This window comes from Protomyctophum bolini, assembly GCF_963924005.1.
Source record: "Protomyctophum bolini genome assembly, chromosome: 7".
Classification (NCBI taxonomy): Eukaryota; Metazoa; Chordata; class Actinopteri; order Myctophiformes; family Myctophidae; genus Protomyctophum; species Protomyctophum bolini.
The window spans coordinates 6,334,141-6,346,992 of record NC_137868.1 but is presented as its reverse complement, the minus strand read 5'-3'; the positions used below and the strand labels follow the sequence as shown (position 1 = coordinate 6,346,992).

General features: G+C 44.9%; 1 protein-coding gene across 1 annotated transcript in view; it reads left to right on the top strand.

Moving 5' to 3' along the window:
* Window positions 1-12,852, top strand: part of itga10 (integrin, alpha 10) — a 66,130-nt gene that overhangs the window by 32,782 nt on the left and 20,496 nt on the right. Inside the window, exons 9-13 of the mRNA XM_080769176.1 lie at window positions 4,621-4,786; window positions 7,178-7,251; window positions 7,881-8,025; window positions 10,000-10,148; window positions 12,265-12,408. Coding sequence (XP_080625302.1) covers window positions 4,621-4,786; window positions 7,178-7,251; window positions 7,881-8,025; window positions 10,000-10,148; window positions 12,265-12,408 — 678 coding nt within the window. The remainder of the gene's footprint in view (window positions 1-4,620; window positions 4,787-7,177; window positions 7,252-7,880; window positions 8,026-9,999; window positions 10,149-12,264; window positions 12,409-12,852) is intronic.

Below are 12,852 nucleotides of genomic sequence, written 5' to 3'. Positions count from 1 at the left end.
CACAAACAATAGTGGATGTGCAAGCTTTAAAGAAACTCTACAACAAGTGCTTCAGGATACAGATCACGGGTACAGAAAGCATCGCCTTCTCCATATATGGCGACTGCCAATTATTGCAGACACTGAGCAGAATTTTGCCGATGCCTTAATTAGCTCTCGGCTTGGGCATGCCTGCAATCTGGCCCCTCACGACATGGACATTACCGAGGCTTCCAAATATGAACACAAGTAGTTTACATTTGTAGCCAAGCTGTATAATAGCATCCTTAACCCATTCTGACCTGAGATCAGATTCATACGAGGTTTCCACTGGACACACACTGGTCTGATGAACCCATTCTGACCTGAGATCAGATTCTAAAAAATGTCAGTCGTTCTGCTATTTTTCAAAAATAGCAGACCTACAAGCTCGTAGCGCGCCACTCGGTGGCGCGCTATGAGCTTGTAGATCTGCTATTTTTCAATAGCTAAAGCATAACATGATGCCAACACCAAAATGGGTGCCCGGTCAGAATGGGTTAAGACACTGGTACTTAAGCAAGGAATGCCTCTTCCAGACTGTGGTCAAATGTACATGCCACTTCCAAAATGGTCACTTCTCTACTGTCCTCATCAACAACAACAATATCTGGTGTATTAGCTGTGACATCTGAAAAGGCATCATTTTCATTATTGTGCATGAACATGGCAGTTGAAACACGTGAGTGCTTATACATTTTGGCGGCTGATGAAACATATGAATTTATGTCCTTAGTTAATAGGTCAACAATTCTGTCATGCCTAGCAATGTACATTCCCTTATTATATACACTAGCCCTTACCCGTTGTGAGATATTTGCCCCATCTTGTGGCCGCGGGGGGTACTGCACCCAGGCCCATTGCCCATGGGATCGTGTGGTGATGTAAAAACAATATTTGTACAGTAAATATGACAGTTGCGTCTGTAAAAAGTAGCCTAGGTCACTTCTGGGAGCGTGCAGAATTTTTTTGGCATGGAGAGATGTGTGCTAATAGTGTGGCTGGGTCGGAGATAGACCACGGACAAAGACCACGGCTGTAAACGGCTGTTTTTATTCACTAATAAATTAATTATTAATCATTAATGTGTCAAATGGAAAAAAGGGCTCCGTTACGCCCTCCATATAATTATGGTCCATGCCTGTGTGAAAAGTGGGAGTGATTCGTGCAGTCAATGATGAGATAACGCGCTGTCAGTGACATTCAGACATTCAGACAGACATTCAGACATTCGCTGAATTATAGTATGATGATGATGATGATGATGATGATAGCACACGCCCATGCACGCACGCACGCACACGAGCATGAACACGAACGCATGCAAATAAGTCCGGTGCAGGATTGAAAAGGGTCAGTAAGTATTGTGTAATAAAAACTCAAGAAAAGGTAGCATTTTTAAAACAGTTAGTTTTAGTAGTTTTGTTGTAAACGTTTCAGTTAGTTATAGATTTTCTTTTATAGTTTTTATTTAGTTCAGTTAACGAAAATGTTTTTTTATAATAACCCAACACGCACGCACGCACGAACGAACGCGCTATTACCCTTGGCACATTTTTACCTCACATTCCTTCACCTAAAGTTAGACTGGGTGGTGAGCCACCCACCAGTGCCCCCACCCCACAGACACACACACACACACACACACACACACACACACACACACACACACACATTGCGAATGTGAGCGGTCATGCCTTGCCCAATGGCAGGTAGGGTCAGTGGTTTCTGGTCAGGGACCACTCCCTGCTACTGCACAGACCAACACCCACCCACATGAAGTGTGTGTGTGTGTGTGTGTGTGTGTGTGTGTGTGTGTGTGTGTGTGTGTGTGTGTGTGTGTGTGTGTGTGTGTGTGTGTGTGTGTGTGCCTGTGCCTATGTGCATGATGTGTGCCCCCCCCCCCCCCTCACACACACACACACACACACACACTGCTTACGTCAAAAACAAAAGAAAGATAACGTTTTCTGAGAATGAAATTTGAAGTACTTAGTTAGTACTTAGTACACACACTACGCCCTCCAGCCGATCCCTGTAGATCCAGTAGATCTTGCTCACATCACACCTCTCCCTCCAGTAGATCTGCTTTGGGAACGCCTGTTAGTGTACAATGTTTTGTTAGTAGATTTATGAAAGTGAAGATTGAAGTTTTATGCAGTGGTGGAAAGTATGTAACTAATTACATTTACTTAAGTGCTGTACTTAGGTAAGATGTTGAGGTACTTCTACTTTACTGGAGTATTTCCAACTGTCAGTATACTTTTACTTCTACTTTACTACATCTCAGAGGCAAATATACTGCACTTTTACTCCACTACATTCTTTTTGAAAACTTACTAGTTACTTTGTAGGCTTTGATTGTTATTACAAAGCATGGCCGTGACCTCTTGAAGATCAAATAGATCAAAACGTTTTCAGTTTTCTCAATAAAGAAGGTCTTTCTTGTACCTGGGCTCCATCCAATATCTGCTGAAGTTTCTTTAGCCCAGCACCCAGCCTGTCCATGTGCGTATCCTACGTCCGCTCCTATTATTACAAAGCATACATTAACCACTTCAGCCCTATATACATTTCGGGCCATTTGAAAATAGCAGATCTACAAGCTCACAAGCTCACAGGTGAACATCATTGTTCAAGCAGCTGAGAAAGGGCCCGTTATTGATTTGTTATCTCATACGTCACACAGCACTTAGTTTAAGGACAAATTATGAGTATCTTAGGAACTGCAGTTTGTTATTGAGTTACATAGTCCTTTATACATTTAAACATGTGCATACTATGAAGAAAATAACTAAAACCATTTGAAAAAACGATGTCCTCGACTTGCGCAATTTTCATGTTTTCCTACTTCAGTTCAGACGACAGAGAGAGAAAACACCCAAAGCACCATCACTCAGTGTCTCAGTGTGTGGATGTTTATGTATTTGTGTTTTCAACGATTTGTGTGTGCGTGCGTAAAGTGTGTGTTTTGATGGTTTTGAAGGAGCTGAAATGAAATATGCGTGTGCATGCACGCACATTTACTCTCTCTCTCTCTCTCTCTCTCTCTCTCTCTCTCTCTCTCTCTCTCTCTCTCTCTCTCTCTCTCTCTCTCTCTCTCTCTCTCTCTACATTCCCCCCCAGCCGTCTCGGGCCTTTGAAAACAGAGGATTTCCTTAGTTAGCTTGGCAGCCAGAGTCAAATATGCTGTGTGTGTGAGTGTGTGCGTGTGCATGCTGTGTGTGTGAGTGTGTGCGTGTGTGTGTGCATGCTGTGTGTGTGCGTGTGCATGCTGTGTGTGCGTGTAGGTTCTTGGGGTTTGGTTTCTCCCGTGGAATTTTCTCATTCATACTCCAGGCGTTAAGATGAGGCCTCCTCTCCTCTCCCCTAGCTCACTTCCTCTCCTATGTCCTCCCCTCTCTCTCTCTCTCTCTCTCTCTCTCTCTGTGTGTCACCTCGGACCAACCCACACATGGTGGTATTGAGTTATTAAATACCTCCTCCAGTGACGCAGTATACCGTTCCAACTATGTTTCACACTCAACAAGCACGCTGCTTGTAACGCTTTCAAGACACTTTAGCAGAATAATACCTTCCCAATAAAAGCGTGACTTGTTCTCTCGTATAGCCTGCGATGAGAATAGAAACAAAGATATACAGAGTACAGACGGACGCTAAATAGCCTCTGGAAAGCACACTCACATTTATATTTTAGAAATCAGCTAAACTATACGCTGCATCAAGGCTTTTATTGAGAAGGTATTATTTTTCATAATGACGTAACCATATCATCCTGATGACTACAAAACAATGACTACAACATGACGTAACCATATCATATCATTCTAAAGACTACAAAACAATGACTACAACATGACGTAACGATATCATCCTGATGACTACAAAACAATGACTACAACATGGCGTAACCATATCATCCTGATGACTACAAAACAATGACTACAACATGATGTAACCATATCTTCCGATCATAAACCCTAGAAGGAATGCTTGCCCAGGTTAACCCCCGGATGTCCCCTGTGCTGGTCTCCAGGTGCTGGGCCACTACATCCGCAGACAGCAGGACCCCGAGACCTTCATCATGACTACAAAACAATGACTACAACATGACGTAATCATGGCTAACGTCCCTGTGCTGGTCTCCAGGTGCTGGGCCACTACATCCGCAGCAGCAGACCCCGAGACCTTCATCATGACTACAAAACAATGACTACAACATGACGTAATCAGTGGCTACCCCTGTGCTGGTCTCCAGGTGCTGGGCCACTACAATCCGCTAGACAGCAGGACCCCGAGACCTTCATCATGACTCTACAGAAAGACAATGACTACAACATGACGTAATCATGGCTAACCCCTGTGCTGGTCTCCAGGTGCTGGGCCACTACATCCGCAGGCAGCAGGACCCCGAGACCTTCATCATGACTACAAAACAATGACTACAACATGACGTAACCATGGCTAACCCCTGTGCTCGTCTCCTCCAGGTGCTGGGCCACTACATCCGCAGGCAGCAGGACCGCCGAGACCTTCATCATGACTACAAAACAATGACTACAACATGACGTAATCATGGCTAACCCCTGTGCTGTTCTCCAGGTGCTGGGCCACTACATCCGCAGACAGCAGGACCCCGAGACCTTCATCAGCGAGATCAAGTACATCGCCAGCGACCCAGACGAGAAGTTCTTCTTCAACGTGACCGACGAGGCGGCGCTCAACGACATCGTGGACGCGCTGGGGGACCGCATCTTCACGCTGGAAGGTATACCGGGGCGGAGTGTTGTTTTGGCAGCAAATTTCTATTTTAGTTTTAGTCATAGTCTCTTGAATAGTTTTCACTTAGTTTTAGTCACATTTTAGTCACCGTGAATGTTCTAGTGTTTAGTCTAGTTATTAGTCGACTAAATGTCATACGATTTTAGTCGACTAAATCTACAGTTGATTTGAAAATGTGTTTTGACAGGCCTTGATGTCATTGTAATGACATATTTTAACACGTTTTAAAACTTTTGAATAAGATGGTGCGTTCCATTGCTGTTGTCGCAGCGCGACGCGTTGTGAGATTGTATATCTGCTATTTTCAGCATGCAACCCAGCATAAAACTGGATCTCTTGTCCACTAAGTCCCTTCCTAACATTGTAGTCTAGTTTTTATTTGTTGACGAAATTGTCAGTATATTTAGTCCTTGGTTTTAGTCATCATAGATTCGTTTTTATTTAGTTTTAGTCAGTGAAAAAAAGGTAGTCGACGAACATTGTTCGTCTTTGTTTTAGTCGACGAAAACAACACTGGGACGGACGGACATGCAGACAGACTTACGACGGACGGAACGGACGTGCGGACAGACGAACGGACATTTTCTCGTGACACAATATGTACATGTACGGTCAATCAATAAATAGTGTCACGCTCCCTGCCGTCGCTGTAGATGTACTGTATGGCAATTGGTCTTTTATAGTGCTTTCTGATCATCATATTGCTATACTTACATTAGCACTGGGTTGCTAGGTGATGTTGTCAACAGCAATGGAACGCACCATCTTATTCAAAAGTTTTTAAAATGTGTTAAAATATTAGTTTACTTTTTTGTTTTCAAATGAGAAGCTTTACCCAGCTTGAGCTTGTCACCTTGTAGATGGGCAATTTATTTTAATGTTTGAGTTGGGCTTACGTGTTACGGTTAAATAAAATATATATAATCAGTCAGTATAGCCTATATACATTAGTAATCAATAGGGGTCAAGGACTCTCCCAAAGTCAGGATTGGCATCAAACTCAAAAAAGAGAGAAAGACAGACCAACGCAGAGCAAAGTAGGGGTGTGGGACACAGGAGGACATAATAGGGGTCGGCTTCAGGAGGACAGGTGTGGGACACAGGAGGACATATAGGGGTCGGCTTCAGGAGGACGGGGTGTGGGACACAGGGAGGACACAGGGGTCGGCTCAGGAGGACAGGTGTGGGACACGGGGAGGACATAGGGGTCGGCTTCAGGAGGACGGGTGTGGACACGGGAGGACATAGGGGTCGGCTTCAGGAGGACGGGGTGTGGGACACAGGAGGACATAAGGGTCGGCTTCAGGAGGACGGGGTGTGGGACACAGGAGGACATAAGGGTCGGCTTCAGGAGGACGGGTGTGGGACACGGGGAGGACATAGGGGTCGGCTTCAGGAGGACGGGGTGTGGGACACAGGAGGACATAAGGGTCGGCTTCAGGAGGACGGGGTGTGGGACACAGGAGGACATAAGGGTCGGCTTCAGGAGGACGGGTGTGGGACACAGGGAGGACACAGGGGTCGGCTTCAGGAAGGCTTCCCAGACATTCTGCCAGCTTTGCTCTGCTAGAGTCACAAGGAAACGAGAGGAGGAAAGGAAGGGAGAGTCTTCACACCTGTGGTCTTCAGGACTGGAACGGTGGCACAGTGGGGGGGGAAGTACTCATATTGTTTAGCTTAAGTAAAAGTGTCAATACTGTAATTTAGAAATACTCTGTTACAAGTAAACGTCTGGAATTCAAAATGTGCTTGAGTTTTCAAATGTATAAAACAATATTTTGAAAATAGCAGATCTACAAGCTCACAATCTATTTTCAAAACGGCCAAACTGTATATAGGGTCAGCCATATATACTGTACAGTGTTTAATGTATGTTAATAATAATCAAAGTAACTAGTAGCTAACGTTTTCAAAATATAAATATAATATTTGCAACCAACCAAGTAAAAATACAGAAGATTGGACATACTCAAGTAATTACAAATACCTCATGCACTTAAGTATACAGCACTTGAGTAAATGTACTTACAGTAGTTGCACAGAGAGAGAGAGGAAGGAAGGAAGCTAGGAGGGAGGGGATGTGAAGAGAAACAGACGAGGATGAGCTCCCGTTGAGAGACTGTTGGCGTCAGTGGCTCTCTTGGGTTTGTTTAATGTAATTTAATCCTGAATTAATAGTATTTTATTTACGTTTTTTAGTAGCCATCGTTAGCCTCCGGTGGCTCCCATGGTGTGTAGTCATCAAATATACCAAATCCCCTCGTGCACGTGCACGCACGCAATCTAAAGTATTTTAGGGCTCAGATTGAGATAAAGGTCATTGTTGGATAAGAGCGTAAATGTACCATTTATTGTTGTTATCTCCTCCGTCACTCAGGAACGCTGGGCTACAACGAGAGCTCCTTCCACATGGAGATGTCTCAGATTGGCTTCTCCACACACGCCCTGGATGTGAGTGCACACACGCACACACACGCACGCACACACACACACACACACACACACACACACACACACACACACACACACACACACACACACTGGATGTGAGTACATCTCCAAATCTCTGTGTGAAAGTATCCGCAGTCATGTATAGTTGGCTTATCTCTTCTCATTATCTCTTCTCTTCTCTTCTCTTCTCTTCTCTTCTCTTCTCTTCTCTCTCTCTCTTCTCTTCTCTCTTCTCTTCTCTTCTCTTCTCTTCTCTTCTCTTCTCTTCTCTTCTCTTCTCTTCTCTTCTCTTCTCTCTCTCTCTCCTCTCCTCTCCTCTCCTCTCCTCTCCTCTCCTCTCCTCTCTCTCTCCTCTCCTCTCCTCTCCTCTCCTCTCCTCTCCTCTCCTCTCCTCTCCTCTCCTCTCCTCTCCTCTCTCTCCTCTCCTCCTCTCCTCTCTCTCCTCTCCTCTCCTCTCCTCTCCTCTCCCTCCCTCTCCCCTTCCCCTCCCCTCCCCTCCCCTCCCCTCCCCTCCCCTCCCTCCTCCCCCTCCCCTCCCCTCCCCTCCCTCCCCTCTCCTCTCCTCTCCTCTCTTCTCTTCTCTTCTCTTCTCTCCTCTCCTCTCCTCTCCTCTCCTCTCCTCTCCACAGGATGGCATTCTGTTTGGGATGGTGGGAGCGTACGACTGGGACGGAGGTGTTCTGAAGGAGGGGACCAGTGGACGCATCATGCCTCCCAGAGAGGCCTTTGAGTCCGAGTTCCCCCTGGAGCTGAAAAACCACGCTGCTTACCTAGGTACCCCTAAACCACACCACACCCCTAAGAGCATGAACAACTATATGCTGCATATCTAGGTACCCCGAAACCACATGAACCCCTAAGAGCATGAAGAACTGTATGCTGCTTACCCCTAGGTACCCCTAAACCACATGACACATGACAAGTGCATGCATTGTGGAAAACTTAGGTAGGGTGATGCTCCACAATACACATACATTAAAACGGTAAATAAATAACGATACTAAGTCTAAAAGTTTTGTTTTTTTTTTAAGTTAAAAATAACTCGGACCAAAGCGGAAAACATCGTGACACTGTGCTATACAACAACTTTGCTTCGTTTACCTACGTGGCCAGTTAGGCTGACTGAGGTTAGGCTTAGAGTTACAGGGTTAGATTTCACTGACTTAGGTTAGGCTTAGAGTTACAGGGTTAGATTTCACTGACTTAGGTTAGGCTTAGAGTTACAGGGTTAGATTTCACTGACTTAGGTTAGGCTTAGAGTTACAGGGTTAGATTTCACTGACTTAGGTTAGGCTTAGAGTTACAGGGTTAGATTTCACTGACTTAGGTTAGGCTTAGAGTTACAGGGTTAGATTTCACTGACTTAGGTTAGGCTTAGAGTTACAGGGTTAGATTTCACTGACTTAGGTTAGGCTTAGAGTTATAGGGTTAGATTTCACTGACTTAGGTTAGGCTTAGAGTTACAGGGTTAGATTTCACTGACTTAGGTTAGGCTTAGAGTTACAGGGTTAGATTTCACTGACTTAGGTTAGGCTTAGAGTTATAGGGTTAGATTTCACTGACTTAGGTTAGGCTTAGAGTTACAGGGTTAGATTTCACTGACTTAGGTTAGGCTTAGAGTTACAGGGTTAGATTTCACTGACTTAGGTTAGGCTTAGAGTTACAGGGTTAGATTTCACTGACTTAGGTTAGGCTTAGAGTTACAGGGTTAGATTTCACTGACTTAGGTTAGGCTTAGAGTTACAGGGTTAGATTTCACTGACTTAGGTTAGGCTTAGAGTTACAGGGTTAGATTTCACTGACTTAGGTTAGGCTTAGAGTTACAGGGTTAGATTTCACTGACTTAGGTTAGGCTTAGAGTTACAGGGTTAGATTTCACTGACTTAGGTTAGGCTTAGAGTTACAGGGTTAGATTTCACTGACTTAGGTTAGGCTTAGAGTTACAGGGTTAGATTTCACTGACTTAGGTTAGGCTTAGAGTTACAGGGTTAGATTTCACTGACTTAGGTTAGGCTTAGAGTTACAGGGTTAGATTTCACTGACTTAGGTTAGGCTTAGAGTTACAGGGTTAGATTTCACTGACTTAGGTTAGGCTTAGAGTTACAGGGTTAGATTTCACTGCGCAAAAAGCATGGAATACGGATGTGTATATTACAGGGAACTCCCGTTAAACTTTTCCAACAAACTCCGGTAAACTCCCAAATTGTACCATCACACCTGTATACAGTATATTACCGTATATTACTGTATATGCTGCTAAACTTGAGGTTTACGGGCAAATCTAGTGCCCATAATTGCCCGTTAACTCCTCTTTTGTGGGTACTCGGACAACGTAACGTCGGACAATGGCTGACAGCATCAATATGTAGGAAATGTCCACGACACTGGCTCCATTGCATGGTCTGGTGACGGATAGTACATCATCTGATAACCTCCGAAACCGCTAGTATTTATATATATATACATACACCATGCCCTCAAATCACATCACACTACTTTTGACACACTACATGATTGATTAATTGAATTCTTTGATTGGACAGAATTGCACGAGCTACAGTCATACAATTGGCCTAAGTCATGTGTGTGTGTGTGTGTGTGTGTGGTCGTGTGTGTGTGTGTGTGTGTGTGTGTGTGTGTGTGTGTGTGTGTGTGTGTGTGTGTGTGTGTGTGTGTGTGTGTGTGTGTGTGTGTGTGTGTGTGTGTGTGTGTGTGTGTGTGTGGTCGTGCTTGTGCGTGTGCGTGCAGGCTACACGGTGTCGTCGGTCATCGTGGGGGACTGGAGGAGGCTGTACGTAGCAGGAGCTCCACGGTTCAAACACAAAGGGAAGGTCATCCTGTTTGAGCTCAGCAACGACGCCGACGTCAGCATCCACCAGGCCCTGAACGGAGAACAGGTATAGACTTCACAGAGCATTATTACCATGGCTTGGTTGAACGCTCGATTCTGATTGGTCAATCGCTGAATTCAGCGGTGCGGTTATGTGTTGATAATGACCGCTCCGCTCTATAGAGCGCCGCAGTCCCGCCCCCTCTCAGAAAAGCGAGTGGCCCAGGAAATGAAACCCCAATGCATTCTCCCATCGGCACTTCTAATATAATTTATTTAAAGACTGTTACGCCGCGGACAAAGCCAACTCGGATCGTGACAAATCATGACAATGAACACAATGTTTTGGGCCGATCAAATCATTAGAAAGAAGAAAAGAAAGTCAGGAGACAACACTATTTGTTTTGTTTTTCGTCTTATAAATTATTTGATCGGCCCAAAACATTGTGTTCATTGTCATGATTTGTCACGATCCGAGTTGGCTTTGTCCGCGGCGTAACCGTCTTTAAATAAACTATATTAGAAGTGCCGATGGGAGAATGCATTGGATGCATTGGGCCACTCGCTTTTCTGAAAGGGGGCGGGACTGCGGCGCTCGATAACAGACCGCTGCCTAATCAAACCCTCTGAGCACCAGCTGTGCGGCTTTCGCCCCTCTTGATTTACTGCTGTCTCCAACATGACAGCCATGATGTAAACGCACACACTAGTGAGTGACACACAGGGCTGTATTTTGCGTGTCTTAAGTACCAGGTCTTATTCCCTAACTTGAGTTACTAAACTAAAGACCTGGAGGCGTGATCAATGCTCTTTGGACACTCAGAATAGCCAAATGGCATTGATCACGCCTCCAGGTCTTTAGTTTACTCAAGTTATAGGGAATAAGACCTGGTACTTAAGACACGCAAAATACAGCCCTGTGTGTCAGAGCGTCCAAAAGAAGGGGACCAAGTATAGACCCTGGCCTACATGTTATAATCTAGAGATTTAGTGATTTGTGTTTTGGTCAAGAAGGACACATTGGCTGAGGCGGGAATCAAACCTGTGACCTTTGCCGTTAACAGCGTGGTCTGTTACAGTATGTTACAGTATTCTCAGTCCATTCTGTCCAGTGGAAAAATGAGTGAAAAACAGAACTTCATGAATGAAAAAAATAAAAAATAAACCAAGGCTGCCACCTATGGGCAGTGAAGTGAAATGACACCTGTATGTATTTATGTACATATGTATGGTCTGTGAGTGGTGGGAGAAGTACTCAAATTGCAGTATGTAACTGTACTTTTTACGGTACTGATGCCTAAAGCAGTGGTCCGGGGACCACCAGTGGTCCTTCAGGCGGTTCCAGGTGGTCCCCAGCAGCTAAATGATGGAGAGTCGGTAAACACATGGACCCTTATAGATCTTTAAAGGACAGCTTTAGTTTTTTTCAACCAAGGTTCATGTTTTAGGTTGTTATGAGAGAAAGTAAAAGATGAGTGTTCATTTCTTTTCATTTGCTGCTTTCGTTCGTTTTAGGGATTTTAGCTGTTTTTGACAGGGGGGGGGGGGGGCGGGGGCATTCGAGCATGGGGCTAAATATGTATTTCTTTACAAAATGTTATAGCGATTTATTTATATTTTTTTAAAACAGCTAAAATCCCTACAACAAAAGAAAGCAGCAAATGAAAAAAAAAATACACTCACCTTTTACTTTCTTTAATAAAACCTAAAACATGAACCTTGGTTGAAAAAAACTAAAGTTGTCCTTTTTAAGGGGGTGGGGCTGGAGGTGGCTCAGGGGTAGAGTGGCTGGATGGTAACCGCAAGGTTGCCAGCTCGAACCCGGGGCTCCCCCAGAGTTAGTGTCGAAGTGTAGTTGAGCAAGACACTGAATTGCTACCAATGTGCAGGTTGGTGCCTTGCATAGTTTCCGCTGCCATCTGTGAATGAATGTGTATTTGTGAATGGGTGAATGTAATGCACAATCTATGTAAAGCGCCTTGGATAAAGGCGCTATATAAATGCACCATTTACCATTTAACTCTTGAGAGCGTAAACTCTCTCAATCTCTCTCTCTCTCTCTCTCTCCCCCTCTCTCCCTCTCTCTCTCTCTCTCTCTCTCTCTCTCTCTCTCTCTCTCTCTCTCTCTCTTCTCTCTCTCTCTCTCTCTCTCTCTCTCTCTCTCTCCTCTCTCTCTGGTACAGATAGGGTCCTACTACGGCAGCGAGCTGTGTGGGTTGGACATAGACCAGGATGGCATCACAGACGTCCTGCTGGTGGCAGCTCCCATGTACCTGGGCTCTGGCAACAAGGAGGCTGGCAAGGTCTACATCTACACACTGACTGCGGTGAGAAGAACTGCTCGCATGTTCACTTATTTGTTTCGCAGATGAATGCCTTACTTCGTCCAACAAGAGAGTCACACAAAGGCGATCTACAAGTTCACAACGCACCGCGATGCAACGTGTTGTAGACTTGTAGATCTGTAGGGCAGCGTTGGTTCAGGGGTAGAGTGGCTTGATTGTAACCGCAAGGATCCCAGTTCGAACCCTGTGGGCTCCCCCAGAGTTGGTGTCGAAGTGTCCTTGAGCAAGACTCTGAACCCCTAATTGCTCCTGATGTGCTGGTTGGTGCCTTGCATGGTTTCGGCTGCCATCGGTGTATGAATGTGTGTGTGAATGGGTGAATGTAATGCACAATCTATGTAAAGCGCCTTGGATAAAGGTGCTATATACATTAAATGCACCATTTACCATTTAGATCTGCTGTTTTCACTGTTCTAAATTGTTTTG